The 23101-nt window shown below is 37.9% G+C and overlaps 1 protein-coding gene across 1 annotated transcript in view; it reads right to left on the bottom strand.

The window, feature by feature from the left end:
* The window catches only part of LOC110147413 (phospholipid-transporting ATPase ABCA3-like), a 227198-nt gene that overhangs the window by 32554 nt on the left and 171543 nt on the right, over positions 1–23101 (bottom strand). Inside the window, exon 26 of the mRNA XM_070461131.1 lies at positions 22881–23075. Coding sequence (XP_070317232.1) covers positions 22881–23075 — 195 coding nt within the window. The remainder of the gene's footprint in view (positions 1–22880; positions 23076–23101) is intronic.

Below are 23101 nucleotides of genomic sequence, written 5' to 3'. Positions count from 1 at the left end.
GAGTACAAAATGAAGCAAACCAAAGGCTAAAGAGTTTTGCCAAGAGAACACCCTCATCATAGCAAATACCCACTTACAACTACATAAGAGATGACTCTACACATGGACATCAGATGGCCAATACAAAAATGGTCAATACAAAAATCAGATTGATTATATTCTTTGCTGCTGATAATGGAGAAGATTTCTATGGTCAGCCATAACAAGACTGGAAGCTGACTGTGGTCTAAGATCATGAGCTCCTTATTGCAAAATTCAGACTTACATTGAAGAAAGTTGGGAAAACCACTAGGTCATTCAGGTATGACATAAATCAAATCTCTTATGACTACACTGTGGAAGTGACAAAAGCATTCAAGGGATTAGATCTGACAAACAGAGTGCCTTGAAGAACTATGGACGGAGGTTCATAATATTGTATAGGAGGTGGTAACCAAAACCATCTCTAAGAAAAGGAAATGCAAGAAGGCACAATGGTTGTCTGAGAATGCCTTAGAAAAATCCGTGAAAAGAAGAGAAGCAAAAGGCAAAGGAGAAAAGGAAAGATATATGCATCTGAATGCAGAGTGCAAAAGAATAGCAAGGAGAGACAAGAAAGCCTTCTTAAGTGAACAATGCAAAGAAATAGAGGAAAACAATAGAATGGGAAAGACTAGTGATCTCTTCAAGAAAATCAGAGATACTAAGGGAAAATTTCATGCAAATATGGGCACAATAAAGGACAGAAACAGTAAGGAACTAACAGAAGCAGAAGAGATTAAGAAGAGGTGGCAAGAACACACAGAAGAACTATACAAAAAAGGTCTTAATGACCCAGATAACCATGATGGTGCTGTCATTTACCTAGAACCAGACATCCTGGAGTGCAAAGTCAAGTGGGCCTTTGGAAGCATTACTATGAACAAAGCTAGTGGAGGTGATGGGATTCCAGCTGAGCTGCTTCAAATCTGAAAAGATGATGCTGCGAAAGTGCTGTACTCAATATGCCAGCAAATTTGGAAAACTCAGCAGTGGCCACAGGACTGGAAAAGGTCAGTTTTCATTCTAATCCCAAAGAAGGGCAATGCCAAAGAATGTTCAAACTACCCCACAATTTCACTCATCTCACAAGCTAGCAAGGTAATGCTCAAAATCCTTCAAGCTAGGATTCAGCAGTAGGTGAACTAAGAACTTCCAGAGGTACAAGCTGTGTATAGAAAAGACAGAGGAACCAGAGATGAAATTTCCAACATTCATTGGATATTAGAAAATGCAAGAGAGTTCTAGAAAAACATCTACTTCTGCTTCATTGACTATGCTAAAGCCTTTGACCATGGATCACAACAAGCTGTGGTAAATTCATAAATTTACTGGGAATACTGGACCACCTTACCTGCCTCCTGAGAAACCTGTATGCAGGTCAAGAGGCAGCAGTTAGATGTGGACATGGAACAGCAGTCTGGTTCAAAACTGGGAAAAGAATATGTCAAGGCTGTATATTGTCACTGTGCTTATTTAATTTATATGAAGAGCACATCATGCAAAATGCTGGGTTGGATGAATCACAAGCTGGAATCAAGATTGTTGGGAGAAATATGAATAACCTCAGACATGCAGATGATACCACCCTAATGGCAAAAAGTGAAGAGGAACTAAAGAACCTCTTGATGAAGGTGAAAGAGGAGCCTGAAAAAGCTGGCTTGAAACTCAACATTAAAAACATAAGATCATGGCATCTAGTCACATCACTTCAAGTCAAATAGATGGGGAAAAAGGGCAGTGACAGACTTTATTTTTTCTCGGGCTCCAAATCACTGCAGGCATGACTGCAGCCATGAAATTAAAAGACTCTTGCTCTCTGGAAGAAAAACTATGACAAACTTAGACAGAATATTAAAAAGCAGAGACATCACTTTTCTGACAAAGGTCCGTGTAGTGAAAGCTGTGGTTTTTCCAGTAGTCACGTAATGATGTGAGAGTTGGACCATAAAGAAGGCTAAGTGCCAAACGATTGATGCTTTTCAACTGTGGTGTTGGAGAAGACTTTTGAGAGTCCCTTAGACAACAAGGAGGTCAAACTAGTCAATCCTAAAGGAAATCAACCCTGAATATTCATTGGTGAGGTTGATGCTTCAGGTGAAGCTCAAATACTTTGGCCACATGATACGAAGAGCTGACTCTTTGGAAAAGACCCGGATGCTGGGAAAGACTGAGGGAAGGAGGAGAAGGTGGTGACAGAGGATGAGATGCTTGGATGACATCACCAATTGAGTGGACACGAGTTTGAGAAAACTCCAGGAGATAGTGAAGGACAGGGAAGTCTGGCATACTGCAGTCCATGGGGTGGCAAAGAGTCAGACATGACTGAGTGGCTGAACAACAACAAAGCATTCTCCTGTCGATGGTTGTTCAACAGCTAGTTGTTTTTTCAGTGCTCTGGCAGGGAAAGTTGAGTGCACTTCCTTTCACTCTGCCATAATGAACCAGAAGCCCTGACACATTTGGTCAATCACAGCACTTCATACACTGCACAAATCTTTTCTTAACATTTCAGTAGTGTTCTTACCTTTCTAGAAATAACAAAGCAAATTATGCTGAAAATATTCCTTTTTTTCTTCCGTCTTCAATATTAAAGTAGCTATACAAAAATTCACCAATTTTGAAAAGTTTTTGTTTTCAAAATGCATTGAGAAGAAAAAGAAATAAAAGCAATCCAGATTGGAAAACAAGTAAAACTTTTACTGTTTGCAGATGACATGATCCTCTACATGGAAAATCCTAAAGACACCACCAAAAAATTACTAGAGCTAATCAATGAATATAGAGAAGGTAATGGCAACCCACTCTAGTATTCTTGCCTGGAGAGTCCCATGGATGGAGGAGCCTGGAAGGCTGCAGTCCATGGGGTCACACAGAGTCAGACACGACTGAAGTGACTAAGTAGCAGCAGCAGCAATCAATGAATATAGTAAAGTTTCAGGATATAAAATTAATACACAGAAATCTCTTGCATTCCTATACACTAGCAATGAGAAAACAGGAAGAGAAATTAAGGAAACAATCCTATTCACTACTGCAACAAAAAGAATAAAATTCTTAGGAATAAATTTATCTAAAGAGACAAAAAACATATACATATATATATAACTATAAAACACTGGTGAGAGAAATCAAAGATGACACAAATAAATGGAGAAATATACCATGTTCATGTGTTGGAAGAATCAAGATAGTGAAAATGAGTATACTATCCAAAGCAACCAATAGATTCACTGCAATCCCTATCAAGCTACCAATGGTATTTTTCATAGAACTAGAACAAATAATTTCAAAATTCATATGGAAACACAAAAACCCTTGAATAGCCAAAGCAGTCTTAAGAAAGACGAATGGAACATGAGGAATCAACCTGCCTGACTTCAGACTATACGACAAAGCTACAGTCATCAAGACAGTATGGTACTGGCACAAAGACAGAAATATAGGTCAATGGAACAAAATAGAAAGCCTAGAGATAAGCCCACCCACCTATGGACACCTTATCTTTGACAAAGGAGGCAAAAATATACAGTGGAGGAAAGACAATCTCTTTAACAACTGGTGCTGGGAAAACTGGTCAACCACCTGTAAAAGAATGAAACTAGAACACTTTCTAACACCATACACAAAATAAAATCAGAATGGATTAAAGATCTACATCAAGACCAGAAGTTATAAAACTCTTAGAGGAAAACATAGGCAAAACGCTCTCTGACATAAATCACAGCAAGATCCTTTATGACCCACCTGCCAGAGTAATGGAAATAAAAATAAAAATAAACAAATGGGACCTAATTAAACTTAAAATCTTGCACATTGAAGGAAACTATAAGCAAGGTGAAAAGGCAGCCTTCAGAATGGGAGAAAATAGTAGCAAATGAAGCAACTGACAAAGAATTAATCTCTAAAATACAAGCAACTCACACAGCTCAATACCAGAAAAATAAACAACCCAATCCAAAAATGGGCCAAAAAATTAAACAGACATGTCTCCAAAGAAGACATACAGATGGCTAACAAACACGTGAAAAGATGTTCAACATCACTCATTATCAGAGAAATGCAAATCAAAACCACAATGAGGTACCATCTCAGGCCAGTCAAAATGGCTGCCATCACAAAGTCTACAAGCAATAAATGCTGGAGAGGGTGTGGAGAAAAGGGAACTCTCTTACACTGTTGGTGGATATGCAAATTAGCACTGCTGCTATGGAGAACAGTGTGGAGATTCCTTAAAAAACCAGAAATAGAAGTGCCATATGATCCAGCAATCCCACTGCTGGGCATACACACTGAGGAAACTAGAATTGAAAGAGACACATGTACCTCAAAGTTCATTGCAGCACTGTTTCCAATACCTAGGACATGGAAGCAACCTAGATGTCCATTGGCAGACAAATGGATAAGGAAGTTGTGGTACATATACATGACGGAATATTAGTCATAAAAAAGAACACATTTGAGTCAGTTCTAATAAAGTGGATGAAACTGGAGCCTATTATACAGAGTGAAGTAAGCCAGAAAGAGAAACACCAATACAGTGTATTAATGCATATATATGGAATTTAGAAAGATGGTAATTCCCACCCTATATGCAAGACAGCAAAAGAGACACAGATGTAAAGAACAGACTTTTGGACTCTGTGGGAGAAGGGGAGGGTGGGACGATATGAGAGAATAGCATTGAAATATGTATATTACCATATGTAAAACTGATGACCAGTGAAAATTCAATGCATGAGGCAGGGAAGCCAAAGCTGGTGCTCTGGGACAACCCAGAGGGATGGGGTGAGAGAGGGGGTCAGGATGGTGGAACACATATACACACCCATGGCTGATTCATGTTGATGTATGGCAAAAACCACTACAATATTGTAAAGAAATTAGCCTCCAATTAAAATAAGTAAATAAATTAAAAAAATAAAAAATAAAATGCACATTGATATGATAATTGTCACAGTACAATCTAATGAAAGTTTTTTGAATGAAGTTAAAGAAAACTAAGCACTACTAGAGCCATCTTACTAGCCCAATGAACCTTTTCACCCATCCAATATTACTTTTCTTTTCAGATCTCCTATAGTTTCTGCTTTAGGGAGGTTGTTTCTGTGTCATTTGGTGCAAAAAAATATTTGTAACTTTTTCATTTCTTTTATAAATGTTACCTTTTAGCATTAGTGCCCCTTTTATCATCTTTGATGCTTTTAGGCTAGCATTCCATCTTGTTTTATAATTAAGGCTGATTCTCCTTTTATTTTTTTCCTGGTATTTACCAATATTATGTTGTATGAATGGTATCTTTTATAAATATACATTCACATGTCTTTTAAAATCTTTAAAATCTATTGAGCCTTGTTTTAATCTAACATATAATCAGTTCATCTAAATAAATATTCTTTGAATGAAAAAAGAGCATTATTTTTCATTTGTTGGGTACAATGTTTATATATTTCTTTAGATTAAGCCTGTTAATTTTTCTTTTAAAATAGTCTATATTAATTATTTTTAATGTCTTTGTTTTATCATGGTAAGAAAGAAGTATGTTAAAATTAGCTACTATAATCATATAAGTATCAGTTTCTCCTTGAATTCCCCTTTTTTTTATGTTTTATAAATTTTGAGACTGTATTCTTAAACACCTAAAATTTAAAACTATGTTTTTCTGATGAAAACTGTGTAGTTACATTCTTCTAACTGTAGTAATAGTCATTGCCTTAAAGTTTTGTTTAGTATTATAGCATAAAGTAGTCACATTATTATATTATAATATAAAGTCATATATTACAACATAGTCAAATTAGTAAATCAAAAGAAAAATGAATCACCTAGTTTACTTCTAGACTGTACAAATAAGAACATTTTAACTTCATTTACAACATTTGGAACTTGTATCTGGGCATTGCCATATGTATCAATTCTATTATAATTCTTATTAATATTATTTTAAAAATCAATGTACATTGACATTTATTAATATGTTTATAACTTTTATTTTCTTTTCATTTTCATTCCTTCTTTTTAGTTGAACGCCTTTTGTCATGGATCAGTTTTTGTATTCTTGAAGTGTAAATGCTTTGTGCTTAGTCATTCAGTTGTGTCTGACTCTTGTGACCTCATGGACTATAGCCCGCCAGGCTCCTCTGTCCATGGGATTTTCCAGGCAAGAATATTGGAGTCAGTTGTCATTTCCTACTCTGTAAATGCTTTAGTATTTCCTATAGCAAGAGTGTGCTGGTAGTAAGAAATCATATATTTTTCTCTGAAAAAGGTTTTATTTTGTTACCACTCACCGCCATATTCTGTTAACAGTTTTGTTAATGTATAATTGATGTAAAATACATTGCACATATTAAACTGAACAATGTGATAACTGATAAATATACAAACTGTGAAACCATCACCATAGTCAAGATAGTCAGTGTATCCAACACCCCCAACAGTTTTTTTGTATCCCTTTGTAATCCCTGCCTCCCACTCCTCCTTACCCCCTACTCTTCAGATAATGACTGATGTACTTTCTGTCACTATGAATTAAATTTTAAAAAGAGTTTCATGTAAAAGGAATCATATAGTATACATATCTTTAATCCAAGTTCTTTCACTTGGCATAATTACTTTGAGATTCATCCATATTGCTGCATGCATCAGTAGTTAGTCCATTGTACTGCTGGGTAGTATTCCATTGCATTCTTATACCACAATTTGTTTATCCATTCACCTATGAAGGGACATTTGGATTGTTTCCAGTTTGGGGGATATTACCAATTAAAATGCCTTCAGTTTTAAGGGATATTTTTGCTGGATATGAAAGTTTTAATCTCACTTCTGAATATTAATGCAAACTCCTAAAAAAAATACATAAAATCCAGCAGCCTCCTGAAACCTGATGCCTTTTGAGCAACTAGAGTTTATTCTAGGATGCAATAATGAATTAATATTAGAAGATATATATATATATATATATTCAATTTATCCTATTAACAGATATAAGGAGAAAATAGTAAGACCTTCTCAATGGATACTGAAAAATCATTTGATAAAATTTAATACTCATTCTTCTTAAAACACTCAAAAATGAAAATAAATGGCTAATTTATTTACATGATTCATCTAAAAAGAAATCTATGTTGGATAGACAATAATCTAGGCACAACATAAACAATTCTCATAGATCATAAATAACAATTAGACAAGACAACTCCTTAACTGTTGTAGAACAAGATAGAATTGCCGCTCCATGACTATGTCTGAAATAAGACAGAGACAAGGATAGTCTCCAATCACAAAAATAACTGAACAACTTTCTTTCTGACTAGCATATGTAACTGGTGCTTTTCTTTTGACAATGACATCTGTTACCTTGCTTTAATCTTCCTACCTCTGTTTGAAAATACCAGATTTCTCCTAGTTCCTGCAGCTTCTAATCTCTATTTCTTTCTAATCTCCAGCAGAAACTCAAATCCTGTAACAACCCCTTCCCCTCTTACTTAGAGCCCTTCAGTTCTTCTGTTGTGCATTTCCCTTTGTTGCAGCAAGGTAAATAAACCTAAATTTGTTTGACTACAGGTATGTTTCTACTGATTTTAGCTAAAGAGTTTTACTGTACCAGTGACATATTCAAGTGGCCATGAAAGAAAATTGATATATATTTACCTACTTAGAAGTTTCTGCAGGACAAAACAATGTAAGCAAAGTCAAGAGGCAAACAAAATATATTTGGAACTCATGTTACAGAAGTTAATAATATATGAAGAAACAAAAGAAATAGAAATGTCAATAATTTAAAATGTATAAAGAATATGAAAAGACACCACAGGAAAGGAAATGACTTTTAAAAATAAAAAATGTTGAAGTGATGTCAGAAAGATGGTGACAGAAAGTGATGTCAGAAAGAAATAGGAGGATTCTGACTTTCTCTCTCTTCACAGATGCACTGAATAAACAGCTACATAGTTGAGAGATTCTTATACTCTGAGTGACAGGAAATACTCACAACACAATAGGTTGGAAAAGCTGAGACACATTAATGAAATAAACTCTGTCCCTGGATTACAACTTGGATGCATTCCAAATCCCAATTTCTTCCTGAGGAGTGAAGATTTTGGACCACACATCTAATGTCCCAACTTCTATGGCTTCCAATTGAAAATCCAGCTCCCAAATCACCCAGCTATGAGACTGAAAGGAGCTTGGCATTTGTGTGTCCCCAAGACCATATGAGGCAAAGAAGTCATTCTAAATTGATGTGTAAGCACTTGCTCTGGTTATAAATAAACACTTGCTCACCAGGCTCACTGTAGAAGGAGCAGGTGAAAATACTTCAGATTCTTCCTGGAAAGGGTTAGACTGCATATTTTTCAAGCTACTGCCTGAGAATCATGTTTCTACCTAGTCTGCACCTGGGAGGTGACTGTGCAGGAAATTAGCAGAATTTTAGGAACACAGTGTATAAAATGCCACATCTTTCCCAGCTGTTGCCTGAAGTTTGGGCTTCCAATTAGGTTTCATCTAGGAGCTGACAGGGCAGGCAATTTAGTAGTTTTCTAGGAGCATGTGCACATTTCCTTTCCTTCAGGGCACTGATGAAACTTGGCATACCATAATCTCCCAGGGGCCACCAAGAACAAAGATGGCAATTTGGACAAAAAGGAAGATTTGAGAGGCACTTAAGAATCTTTAATTAAAAAAAAAAAAAAAAAAAAAAAAAAAAGAATCTTTAATCAGGTTGATGGGCAAGAATCATCTCCTACATGAGGCCAGTCTTTCAAGACTAGGAGAGATGGCTGTTTTATTTAAAGTATAAAAACCAATATGAACATTTGAGGAAAATGAAGAGAGAAATAAAAGAACAAACAAAAGAAAAAGATAAATATCCAGAAAACTGACCCTCATGGGATGGAGATAAATAGTTTATGTGACAGAGAAGTCAAAATTGTGGTCATAAAGATGCCCGAAGAGGTCAGGAGAGCAATGTATGAAGAAAGTAAGAATTTCAACGAAGAGAAAAAAATATGTAAAAGCACTGTAAAATATAAATCAATCCCAAATACTCATTGGAGCGACTGATGCTGAAGCTGAATCTCCAATACTTTGGCCACCTGATGCAAAGAGCTGATTCATTGGAAAAGACCCTGATGCTGGGGAAGATTGAAGGCAGGAGGAGAAGGAGGAAACAAAGGATCGGAAGGTTGGATGGCATCACCAACTCAACGGACATGAGTTTGAACAAACTCCAGGAGATAGTAAAGAACAGGGAAGCCCGGCATGCTGCAGTCCATGGCATCTCAAAGAGTCAGGTATGACTTAGCAACTGAACAACAATAACAACAACTAAGCAAAAACCTCTTTATAGAGGTGAAGAATACAACTGAACTGAATATTTCAATAGAGAAAATAAACAGCAGACTAGATCGAGTGGAAAAAAAGTATCAGTTAATTCAAAGACAGGAAAGGGAAATCATTAAAAAAGAATAAAAAAGAGAGAAGGTAGTTTAAGGAACTTATGGGTTACAATCAAGTGTACCAATGTCTGTATTATGGGAGTCTGAAAAAGCTAAGAGAGAAAGAAAGGGACAGAAAGTTCACTCAGAGGAATAATGGTTGGCCATTCTTTGCTACCCAGAGAGGGGTGCATTGTTCTGAGTTCTTGTCATAAATTAAAGGAAAACTTCCACTATGTCTGGAGCCTTTGATGCCCAGCAAATGAAAGAGGTGTATAACCTCAAATTCCTTGCAGCAGGAACCTACTTAGGTGGCATCAACCTTAATTTTCAAATGGAACAGTTAATTTACAAAGAAAAAGTGGTAACATCTACATCATAAACCTGAAGAGAACCTGGGAGACGTTTCTGCTGACAGCTCATTCCACTGTTGCCTTGAAAACCTGGCTGATATCAAAGTCATATCCTCCAGGAATACGGTCAGCAAGATGTGGTAAAGTTGCTGCCACTGCATCCACTCCTATTGCTGGCTGTTTCACTCCTGGAACATTCCCTAACCAGATTCAGGCAGCCTGCAAGGAGCTATGACTTCTGGTGGTTGCTAATCCCAGGGCTTACCACCAGCTTCTCCAGAGGTATCTCATGTTAGCCTACTTACTATTGCTCTGTGTAACACAGACTCCCCTTCCCACTCTGCAGATATTACCATCTATGTAACAAGGGAGTTCACTCTGTGGATGCTGTCCCAGGAATTTCTGTGCATGCACGTATCATCTCCTATGAAAACCTTGAAGGCATGAAGATCATGTCTGATCTCTACTTTTCAAAATTTTGAAGAGACTGAAAAGCAAAAGCAGGACACTTCTGAAATGGATGTAAGCATGGAGAAATTTCAAGACGAATGGATTGCTTCAGCTTCCAAATTTATTGCTACTCAGCCCTAGGTTGCAGACTAGTCTGAAGGTGCCCTCCATGCTTACTCAGAAGCTTCCTATTGAAACTGGGGCACTCAGCCTGCATTACAGACCAGTCTGCAACTCCCAATGCTCAGGTCACTGAATGGGTAGGAACTACGACTGAAGCTATTCTCCCATAGTCTCTTTAATAGAAGATGGAATAAGGATGTTGGAAAAATAAAAAATTTCAAAAAAATAAAAGAAAAGAAAGAAAAAAAAAGTCTGAGGATGTCCCAAACTGGAGGAAGGAAAACTAAATCAAGGAAGCTGAAAGAAAGCCAAAAAGATAAACCAAAGAGATCCAGACCAAGATACATTATAATCAAATTGTCAAACATTAAAGAGAAGTCTTGAAAGAAGAAAGAGAAAAACCTGCCAACCAAGAATACTATATTGGGCAAATCTGTCCTAAAATGAAAGGGAGATAAAGACATCCTCAGAAAAACAAAAGCTGAACTAATTTATCATTACTAGAAATGTTAAAGGAAATTCTTCAAGTTGAAATAAAGTACACTAAATAATAAAAGCCTTTGGACTTGAACACAGCAGAAAATTTGAAGAGGAATTATAGCTCAGAGTTTAAAATGTCCAGGTCATGGGCAGAAATAAAATCCTCTAGAAATATAGAACAAACTGGGTTTACACATGGGGTCAAAACTTTCACCACTCAGAAAGTACAGAAAATCTAAAATAGAAATTGAGAAAGAAGTTTGTCAACCTTTAAGACTTAGGTAGACATATGTAAAATATATAGCTAGGGAAGTTGTTGTGTAACACAGGGAACTCAGCCTGGTGCTACTGACAACCTAGAGGGGTAGGATGGGGTGGGGATAGTGAGGTTCAAGAGGAAGGAGATATATGTATACTTATGACTGATTCATGTTGCATAGCAGAAACCAACACAAATTGTAAAGTGACTATCTTCCAATTAAAACTAAATTTTAAAAAATTAATAAAATAAAAAAAAACTTAGATCAAGATGGCAGAATAGAAGGAAATGAAGTTCACCTCCTCCCACATACATCAAATACACCGTACTTGTAGAACAATTCTAAAAATGTACATTCTGAACACTGGCAGAAGAGCCCATACAAACAAAGCTGCAAGAAAGACCACCACATAACTGGGTAGGATGAAGGAAAAAATAAAACAGGAATTGAGATATGATCTGCACCCTTGGGAGGGAGTTGTGAAAGAGGAAAGAGTCTCTCATCATGTGAACAAACTTTACTGAGTGGAAGATCACCCAGGACAGGAAGAGAGCTTCAGAGGCTCAAAGGAGAGTGCAACAGCCAAAATGCAGCAGGAGCGCAGTGAGACCAGCACAGATGGTTCTGGCCACTTTGATGCACTCCCCAGCCTGAGACACGATAAAACCAAGAGCTGGTTTTATGAAAAGGTAAACGAAATTGACAAACTTATAGCCAGACTTACCAAGAAAAAAGAGGGAGGACCCAAGTAAACAAAATAAGAAGTGACAAAGGATCAGTTGTTATTTAACTGATCCCACAGAAACACAAAACCATAAGAGAATACTATGAACAATTACATGCCAACGAAGTCAACAACTTGGAAGAAATGGGCAAGTTTCTAGAAACATACAGTATACCAAAACTGAACCAAGAAGAAATAGATAATTTGAACAGACCTAGAAGTGAAATATAATTTTTAGTAAAAAAAAAAATTCCCTGCAAACAAAATTCTAGGACTAGGTGGTTTCACTATGAAATTCTATCAAGCATATAAGGAAGAAGTTTTACTTATCCTTCTCAAACTCTTCCATAAGATTGAAGAGGAGTGCACACTCCCAAAGACATATTCTGAACAAAATACTGGCAAACCAAACACAACACATTAAAAAGAAAAATCATACACCATGAACAAGTGGGATTCACCTCAAGTTACAAGGATGGTTCAACATTGCAAATCAATCAACATGATACACCTCATCAACAAAAGAAGACAAAAATCACATAATCATCTGAATGGATGCAGAAAAAGCACTGGACCAAATTCAATATTTATTTATGATAAAAACTTTTTATAAAGTGGGTATAGAGGGAATATATTTCAACATAATGAAAACCATCTATGACAAACTCAGAGACAATACTCAACAGTGAAAAGCAGAAGGTCATTCTGCTAAAATCTGGAAGAAGGATGTTCACTCTCACCACTTCTGTTCAATATAGTATTAGAAACCCTAGTCATAGCAATCAGACAAGAAAAGGAAATAACATGTATCCAAATTGGAAGAGAAGAGGTAAAATTGTCATTATATGCAGATGTTCAGTTCAGTTCAGTTCAGTTAAGTCACTCAGTCATGAACGACTCTTTGTGACCCCATGAACTGCAGCACCCCAGGCCTCCCTGTCCATCACCAACTCCTGGAGTTCACCCAAACCCATGTCCATTGTGTCGGTGATGCCATCCAACCATCTCATCCTCTGTCGTCCCTTTCTCCTCTTGCCCCCAATCCCTCCCAGCATCAGGGTCTTTTCAAATGAGGCAGCTCTTCGCACCAGGTGGCCAAAGTATTGGAGTTTCAGCTTCAACATCAGTCTCTCCAATGAATACCCAGAACTGATCTCCTTTAGGATGGACTGGTTGGATCTCCTTGCAGTCCAAGGGACTCTTTAGAGTCTTCTCCAGCACCACAGTTCAAAAGCATCAATTCTTCAGCACTCAACTTTCTTTATAGTCCAACTCTCACATCCATACATGACCACTGGAGAAACCATAGCCTTGACTAGACAGACATTTGTTGACAAAGTAATGTCTCTGCTTTTTAAGATGCTGTCTAGGTTGATCATAACTTTCTTTCCAAGGAGCAAGCGTCTTTTAATTTCATGGCTGCAATCACCATCTGCAGTGAATTTGGAGCCCAGAAAAATAGTCAGCCACTGTTTCTACTGTTTCCCCACCTATTTGCCATGAAGTATATGCAGATGACAGAATACTATATATAGAAAACCCTAAAGACTCCACAGAAAAACTACTAGAACCGACGAACAATTTCAGCAAGATAGCAGGATATAAGATTAACATACAGAAATTGGTTCTATTTCTTTGCACTCACAATGAAATATCAGAAAGTGAAAAATTTTTTTAAATCCCTTTAAAAATTGCATCACATGGTAGCTCTATTTTTAGTTTTTCAAGTAACCTCCGTGTTGTTCTCTGGTATTGATTCCTTCCTGAGTATTATTAATTTAAAAAATTGTGCTGTTTGTCTCTGTATGTTCATTCTTTATTTCTTCTAGGTCTTTGTTAATTGATTCTTGCATTTTCTCCATTGTATTTTTGAGGTTTTGGATCATCTTGACTATTATTCTGAATTCTTTTTCAGGTAGTTTGCCTATTTCTTCTTCATTTACTTGGACTTGTATGCTTCGAGGTTGTTCCTTCATTGTGCAGTATTTCTCTGCCTTTTCAATATATATTTTTTTAACTTATTGTGTTTGAGGTCTCCTTTTCCCAGGCTTTGAGTTTGAATTCTTTCTTCTTTTTGGTTTCTGCCCTTGTAAGTTTGGTCCAGTGGTTTGTGTAAACTTCAAGTAGAGTGTGATTTGTACTTGTGCTCTGGTGGGAGGAGGTGAGTTGTTGCTGTTGTTTTTCTTTTTCCTCTTATGGGCAGTACTGAATGAGGTGGCTACCCTGCCTGCTAATGATTGGGCTTGTGTTTTTTATTTATTTATTTATTTATTTATTTATTTATTAGTTGGAGGCTAATTACTTTACATCATTACAGTAGTTTTTGTTATACATTGAAATGAATTAGCCATGGATTTACATGTATTCCCCATCCCCGTCCCCGCTCCCACCTCCCTCTCCACCCGATCCCTCTGGGTCTTCCCAGTGCACTAGGCCCGAGCACTTGTCTCATGTACCCAACCTGGGCTGGTGATCTGTTTCACCCTAGATAATATACATGTTTCAATGCTGTTCTCTTGAAACATCCCACCCTCGCCTTCTCCCAGAGTCCACAAGTCTGTTCTATACATCTGAGTCTCTTTTTCTGTTTTGCATATAGGGTTCTCGTTACCATCTTTCTAAAGTCCATATATATGTGTTAGTATACTGTAATGGTCTTTATCTTTCTGGCTTACTTCCCTCTGTATAATGGGCTCCAGTTTCACCCATCTCATTAGAACTGATTCAAATGAATTCTTTTTAATGGCTGAGTAATATTCCATGGTGTATATGTACCACAGCTTCCTCATCCATTTGTCTGCTGATGGGCATCTGGGTTGCTTCCATGTCCTGGCTATTATAAACAGTGCTGCGATGAACATTGGGGTGCACGTGTCTCTTTCAGATCTGGTTTCCTTGGTGTGTATGCCCAGAAGTGGGATTGCTGGGTCATATGGCAGTTCTATTTCCAGCTTTTTAAGAAATCTCCACACTGTTTTCCATAGTGGCTGTACTAATTTGCATTCCCACCAACAGTGTAAGAGGGTTCCCTTTTCTCCACACCCTCTGCAGCATTTATTGCTTGTAGACTTTTGGATAGCAGCCATCCTGACTGGCGTATAATGGTACCTCATTGTGGTTTTGATTTGCATTTCTCTGATAATGAGTGATGTTGAGCATCTTTTCATGTGTTTGTTAGCCATCTGTATGTCTTCCTTGGAGAAATGTCTGTTTAGTTCTTTGGCCCATTTTTGGATTGGGTCATTTATTTTTCTGGAGTTGAGCTGGAGGAGTTGCTTGTATATTTTTGAGATTAATCCTTTGTCTGTTGCTTCATGGGCTTGTGTTTTTGTCTTGTTTGTTGTTCTGATGAGGTGTCCTGCACAGGGTGCTACTGGCAGTTGGGCTATGCTAGGTCTTGTATAAAAGTGGTTGCTTTTGTGGGAGTTCTTACTATTTGATGCTCCTAGTGTTAGGAATTCTTAGGTAGCTTAGGGTCTTGGAGTCAGTGCTTTCACTCCAAAGACTCGGGGCCTGATCTCTGGCTGGGAATGGAGATTCCACAGGTGGTTTGTTATGGCATTAAATGGGATTAAAACAAATACCCAAAAATGAGAAATGAAAGTCACACCCTAGACAAGTGGCAATTTTAAAATCAAGCAAACAATAGCTAAAATAATGGAATATACACACATACATATATACCCATAAGCAAAAGCAAAACAGTCCAAAAGAAAAAAAAAATTACAATTGATTGACCCGGTGAACAAAGGAAATATAAAATGATATCCATCAGTTAAGAGCAAAACTGACTAAAGCATAAACTGAAAAACAAAACTAAAGCAAGGTGCCAACTGGGGAATAAAGCAATGAAAATAATGAAAATATAGTGAGAAAAAGAAAGAAGTGTAAAGTTAAATAGAGGTAGATAAAGAAGATTTATATATATTAAAGGTTAACTGCAATGAGAAAAGAACAGTAGAAAAAGCAAACAAAGGAATAAATGTACGAAAAATAATAATAAATCTAAAAGATTAAAAAATTTAAATTTAAAATTAAATTAAAATTTAAAAGAGAAGAGAAAAAAGAAAAAAAGAAAACCCCACAGAATTTTATAAGGTTAACATAGAGGCAGAAGTATATAACAGAAATAAAAAATGTGATTAAAAAATTCTCAAAAGCTTAAATAGATTTAATAGTACTAATAAAATTGACAACTACAATAGAGGGAAAAAAAAGGGAAAGGAAAAAAAGAAAAAATATCCAGAAGCAACCACAGAACAAGTCAAAATATAAGAATAATAAATGTTTTTCTTGAGTCTCTGCTGTCAGCGTCCTTTTCCTCGCTGGGAGTCACAGTCCACCTCGACTCTCTAGGATGCCCTCTGGTCACTGCACTGGTCTCTGGACCTGCTGTGGGGGCAGCTCAGACTTTAATCTGGTCCTGCTCCCATGTGTTCTTGTCTCCAATTTTCACAGCTGTCAGAACTAGTGCGTTTTCTTTTGTGAGAGCTCTCATTGTCCTTTTATACATTCCATAGTCACAGAGTCTGCCTAGTTGATCAGGTGGATTTAATCTGCAGCTTGTACAGCTGGTGGGAAGGTTTTGGATCCTCTTCCTTAGCCACACTGCCCCTGGGTTTCACTTGTGGTTTTATCTTCACCTCTGCCTGTGGATCGTCCACTGGAGTTTGCTGCTGAGGCTGCTCTGGAGGACTTGGGTCTGACACAGTGGGGGGCAGGTGTGGAGGTGGAACAGATGCTTGGGTGGCAGTGGCCCTGGTATCCAGAGGAGCCAATGGTTAGGGCAGCAGGAAATATCATGCTCTAGAAGGGCATGGCAACCCACTCCAGTATTCCTGCCTGGAGAATCCCCCGGACAGAGAAGCTTGGCAGGCCACAGTCCACAGGATCTCAGAGTTGGACATGATCAAAGGGACCCCATGTGCACAGATGTAGGAATTTCTCTGGCCTCTGGCAGCTCTGTCCCAGTGAAGAGCATGCATGGAAGTGGTGCAGTTGCTTGGATCATGGGGACCCTGGCAATGCCGGCTATGCAGGAGCACTGGCAGCTATTGTCACTGGAGATGTGGTGCTACCAGGGCTTTTTTTAGCCTGTGGCAGCTCTGACCCAGTGATGACTGAGCATGAAGATGGTGCAGTTGCTTGGGTTGCCAGGACCTTGGCAGCGCCAAGTGTGCCGGGACACGGACTGCCTCAGATGCAGGAACTATGGCCTTATCAGAGTCCTTTTCTAGACTCTGCCACCTCCTTCTTTTGCCTTCAGTCTTTCCAAGCATCAGGGTCTTTTGCAGTGAGAGTTGGCACTTTGCATCAAGTATTGGAGCCTAAGCATCAGTCCTTCCAATGACTATTCAGAGTTGATTTCCTTTAGGATTAATTGGTTTGATTTCCTTGTATTCCAAAGAACTTCACCACCACTACAGTTGGAAAGCATCAGTGCTCAGCCTTCTTTGTGGTCCAACTCTCACATACATACATGACTACTGGAAAAACAGTAGCTTTGACTATATAGATCTTTGTTAGCAAAGTGATGTCTCTGCTTTTTAATATACTGTCTAGGTTTGTCATAGGTTTCCTTCCAAGGAGCAAGTGTCTTTTAAATTCATGGCTGCAGTCACTTTCTGCAGTGATTTTGGAGCCCAAGAAAATAGTCTGTCACTGTTTCCACTTCTATTTGCCATGAAATCATGGGACTGGATGCCATGATCTTAGTTGTTTGAATGTTGAGTCTTTAGCAGCTTTTTCACTCTCCTGTTTCACCTTCACCAAGAGGCTCTAGTTCCTCTTCACTTTCTGCCATTAGTGTGGTATTGTCTGCATATCTGAGGTTAATGATATTTCTCCCAGCAATCTTGATTCCAGCTTGTGCTACATCCAGCCCAGCATTTCACATGATGTACTCTGCATATAAGTTAAATAAGCAGGGTGACAATATATAGCCTTGATGCACTCCTTTCGCAATTTTGAACCAGTCCATTGTTCCATGTCCGGTTCTTGGACTGCATACAGTGCAACAGAACTTGTTGCTTCTTGATCTGCATACAGGTTTCTCAGGAGGCAGGTAAGGCGATCTGGTAGTCCCATCTCTTGAAGAATTTTCCAAAGTTTGTCGTGATCCACACAGTCAAAAGCCTTAGTGTAGTCAGTGAAGCAGAAGAAGATGTTTTCTGGAACTCCCTTGCTTTCTCTATGATTCAACAAATGTTAGCAATTTGATCTCTGATTCCTCTGCCTCTTTGAAACCCAGCTTGTACATCTGGAAGTTCTAGGTTCATGTACTGCTAAAGCCTAACTTGACGGATTTTGAGCATAACCTTACTAGAATGTGAAGTGAGCACAGCTGTATGGTAGTTTGAACATTTTTTTTTGACATTACCCTTCTTTGAGATTGGGATGAAAACTGAATTTTTCAAGTCCTGTGGCCACTGCTGAGTTTTCCAAATTTGTTGACATACCAAGCGCAGCATTTTAACAGTATCATCTTTTAGAATTTTAAATAGCTCAGGTGAAATTTCATCACCTCCACTAACTTTGTTTGTACTAATGCTTTTTAAGGTCCACTTGACTTCACACTGCAGGATGTCTGGCTCTAAATGAGCGACCACACCATTATGGTTATCCCAGTCATTAAGACCTTTTGTTATAGTTCTTCTGTGCATTCTTGCCACCTCTTCTTAATCTCTTCCTCTTGTGTTAGGTCCTTACTGTTTCTGTGCTTTATCGTGCCCGTCCTTGCATGAAATGTTTCCTTGATACCTCCAATTTTCTTGAAGAGATTGATACTCTTTCCCATTCTGTGATTTTCCTCTATTTCTTTGCATTGTTCACTTGAGAAGGCCTTCTTATCTCTCCTTGCTGTTCTCTGGAACTCAGCATTCAGTTGAATATATATTTCCCTTTCTCCTTTGCCTTTTACTTCTCTTTGCTCCTCAGCTATCCTCTTCACTTTGCCTTCGTACATTTCTTTTTTGGGGGGACGGTTTTCACCACTGCCTCCTGTACAATGCTATGAACCTCCATTATAGTTCTTCAGGTACTCCTTCTATCAGGTCTAATCTCTTGAATATATTAATCACCTCTACTATGTAATCACAAGGGATTGATTTAGGTCATACCTGAATAGCCTAGAAGTTTTTCCTACTTCAATTTAAGCCTGAATTTTGCAATAAGGAGTTCATGATCTGAGCCACAGTCAGCTCCCGGTCTTGTTTTTACTGACAGTAAAAGATAGTTCTCCATCTTTGGCTGCAAAGAACATAATAGATCTGATCTTAGCATTGACCACCTGGTGATGTCCATTTGTAGAGTCTCCTGTGTTGTTGGGAAAGGGTGCTTGTCATGACAAGTGTGTTTTCTTGACCAAACTCAGTTAGCCTTTGCCTTGCTTCATTTTGTACTCCAAGGCCAAATTTGCCTGTTATTCCAGTATTTCTTGGCTTCGGCATTCCAATCCCCTATGATGAAAAGGACATCTTTTTTTTTGCTGTTAGTTCTAGAAGGTTTTGTAGGTCTTCATAGAATAGGTCAACTTCAGCTTCTTTGGCATCAGTGGTTGGGGTGTAGATTTGATTTACTGTGATGTTGAATTGTTTGCCTTAGAAAGGAACCAAGATCGTTCTATCATTTTTGTGGTTGCACCTTTGCTTGGCTCCCTTGCAGTAAAGTCTTTTCTTGTAATAGGCTGCACAGTGGGTAATGAGCCCGACTGCTTGGTACCATGACCAGACCGGCTAAAGCCCCAAAAACTGATGATATGCTCTGTTGTGATCAGTGTAGGATAATAGCCACTCTCAAACTTTGCTGATTTAGTGCAAATTTATATATCCACATTTGGAAAACAATTTGGCAATGTCCAAAACATTGTATGCAGCATACTACATTTTGTGCAATAAATGGAAAAATATATCTTTATAATTGATTGTATATATAAAAAAACTATAGAATAAGAAAAATGGTTTCCTTCTTGTAATATTTGTAAGACTTGGGATGGAATGAGGCAAATGGTGGGTAGGAGTGAAAATAACTTTCTACTTGAAACCATTTTATATTGCTTTGATTTATAATTTGTATGGAGGAATACTTTCTCTTTCAGATAGCTCCTATTACTATGGGATTTCCTTAGTGGCTCAGACTGTAAAGAATCTGCCTGCAATGCAGGAGACCCAGGTTCAGTCTCTGGGTCTGTAAGATCTCCTGGAGAATGCAATAGCAACCCACTCCAGTATTCTTGCCTCCATGAACAGAGGAGCCTGGCAAGCAAGAATCCACGGGGTCGCACAGAGTTGGACATGACTGAATGACTAACACACACACACCTATCACTATATATTTAAAATTTTCTTTTTAAACAACTTTTAAAATTTCTCCCCCCACCCCCATTTACACAAATATGTTCTGGTTGCTAAAAATTACAATTCTGTCTTTACTAACTCCTTAAGTTCTGGATGTCATTCTTTTCTCCATTTTTTTGGGACATCTTTTTTTCTTCTAGGTTTGGTCCACATTCATTATTTCCCTATCCTTACTGTTTATTTGTCATTTCACTGCATTCCTATTTCAGTGATGTCCAGTGGACACTGTTAAGGCCTATCTTGCCTAATATCTCTGTTTCATTTTCTTCTTGACATTTTTCCTTCTTGTGGATTTTGTGATAAAATTTTATCCAGTGCTGGGAACTCTGAACAGCTACATGTAAAAGAATGAAATCAGAACACTCCTTAACTCCATACACAAAAATAAACCCAAAATGGATTAAAGACCTAAATGTAACACCAAACACTGTAAAACTTTAGAGGAAAACAGGAAGAACACTCTGACATAAATCACAGCAAGATCTTTTTAAACCCACTTCCTAGAGTAATAAAAATAAAAACAAAAGTAAAAAAATGGATTTAATTACATTTAAAAGGTCTTGCACAGGCTTCCCCAGCTGGCTTAGTGGTAAAGAATCTACCTGCAATGCAGGAGACACAGGAGATGTGGGTTTGATCTCTGGGTTGGGAAGATCCCCTGGACGAAGGCATGGCAACCCACTCCAGTATTCTTGCTGGGAATATCCCATGGACAGAGAAACCTAGTGGGATAATGTTGATGGGGTCACAAAGAGTCAGACATCAGTGAAGCAACTGAGCATAGCACAAAGGGTTTTGTACAACGAAGAAAACCATAAATGAGATGAAAAGACCACCTTCAGAATGGAAGGAAATGTTTGCAAATGGAGCAACTGGGATTAACCTCCAAAATATACAAACAGCTCATGATACTTAGCAGCATCAAAGCAAAAACCCAATCAACAAAGGGCAGAAGACCTAAATAGACAATTCTCCAAAGAAGACATACAAATGACCAAAAGGCACATGAAAGGATGTTCAATATCACTAACTGTTAGAGAAATGCAGACTAAAACTTCAATGAGGTGTCACCTCACTCTGGTCAGAATGACCATCATCAAAAAATCTGCAAAGACTAAATGCTGGAGAGGATGTGGAGAAAAATGCACCCTCTTGTACTGTGATGGGGATGTGAACTGTTACAGCCACTATGGAGAACAGTATAGAGATTACTTAAAAAAAACTAAAAACAGAACCATATGATCTAGAAATCCCTCTATTGGGCATATACCCTGAGAAAACTGTAATTAAAAAAGTCACATGCACTTCAATGTTCATTGCAGCACTATTTACAGTAACCAGGACATAGAAGCAGCCTAAACCTTCATTAACCTATGAATGGATAAAGGAAATGTGGTACTTTTATACAATGGAATGTTCTCAGTCATAAAGAGGACTGAAATTGGATAATTTCTAGAGAAGTGAATGGACCTAGGCTCTGTCACACAGAGTGAAGTAAGTCAGAAAAAGGAAAACAGACATTGCGTATTAACTCATATATGTGGAATCTAGAAAACGGTAGAGATGAACCTACTTGCTGGGCAGGAATAGTGATGCAGATATAGAGAACAGACATGTGGACACAGAGTCGGGGGAAGGAGAGTGGAATGAATTGGTAAATTAGGACTGAAATATATACACTATCATGTGTTAAATAAATAACTATTGGGAACCTTCTCTGTAGCACAGGGAGCTCAGCTCAGTGTTCTGTGAGGACCTAGATGGGTGGGATGGGTTGGAGAGGGGTCTAAGAGGGACGGAATACATGTACGCATACAGCTGATTTGCTTTGTTGAACAGCAGAAACTTACACTACATTGTAAAGCAACAATACCCCAATTAAAAAATATTTATCCAGATTTTCTTCCTAACTCAGTAATATTCCTCAAGTTTTTCTCCAATCATTCTCTCTCTCACTCCATGTCTTAGAAATGTTGATCCTCAGGACTCCGCCCATATCTTTCTTCTCATTATTATACATACTCCAAATAGATTGTCTCACTTCCACAGTTTAAATTTCACTTGTACTTTGATGAATTCTGAGAGATTTATATCTCCATATCAATTCACTATCATAGATTTCAACTGTCTATTGGATAGTTTCCCATTTAAATGTGTCATAAACATCTAACATTCAACATATTCTTCTCCAAATATACTCATCTCTTGTCTTTACTATCTGGATAAACAGAACTTTCACTCATTCATTGGCTCAAGATAGGTTCCTGGGCAATATCTTAGGTTCCTTTCTTTTCTTATAACCCACATCCAAATGGATCCCAAACCTGGACAAATTTTACTTTCTCAGTGTCTTTCATAATCACTTTAAAAAATCACTGTTTTATATCAAACTCCAATTATGTAAGAGCAGGTTATGTGAAATAACCATTCTTCCTGTTTTTCATTTGATTCATTTACAGGTAATCAGATTTCTTTTCAGCCAGAAAAAGTATTTGCCTTTTCCCAAACTTGGGATGTTATCATGACTATTACTGTCCCTGCACTCTGTTACATTTGAGAAAATAATGTGTGTGTGTGTGTGTGTGTGTGTGTATGTATCTCAATGCTTTCTTCCATGCCCTCCACCCATTTCTCTGGTTACCTTAGGGCACAAACTCAGTGATTAGGTCTAGAAATACCTTTCTGATATTTTCAGTGATGTTAATGCCATCAATTAACACAACTCCAGAGGTTATGATCTCCTCTCCAGTCAACATTTTGAATGTAGTGGTTTTTCCGGCTCCATTTAATCCAAGTAATCCAAAGCACTCATACTTTGAGACTAAAAGGGAGATATTTCTCACAGCCTTTACAACTGGACACTTATAGTAAATCTGAGAAAATTAAAAGAGAACCACAG

This window comes from Odocoileus virginianus, chromosome 33, assembly GCF_023699985.2.
Source record: "Odocoileus virginianus isolate 20LAN1187 ecotype Illinois chromosome 33, Ovbor_1.2, whole genome shotgun sequence".
Lineage (NCBI taxonomy): Eukaryota > Metazoa > Chordata > Mammalia > Artiodactyla > Cervidae > Odocoileus > Odocoileus virginianus.
This window is presented reverse-complemented; position numbering and strand designations above follow the sequence as displayed.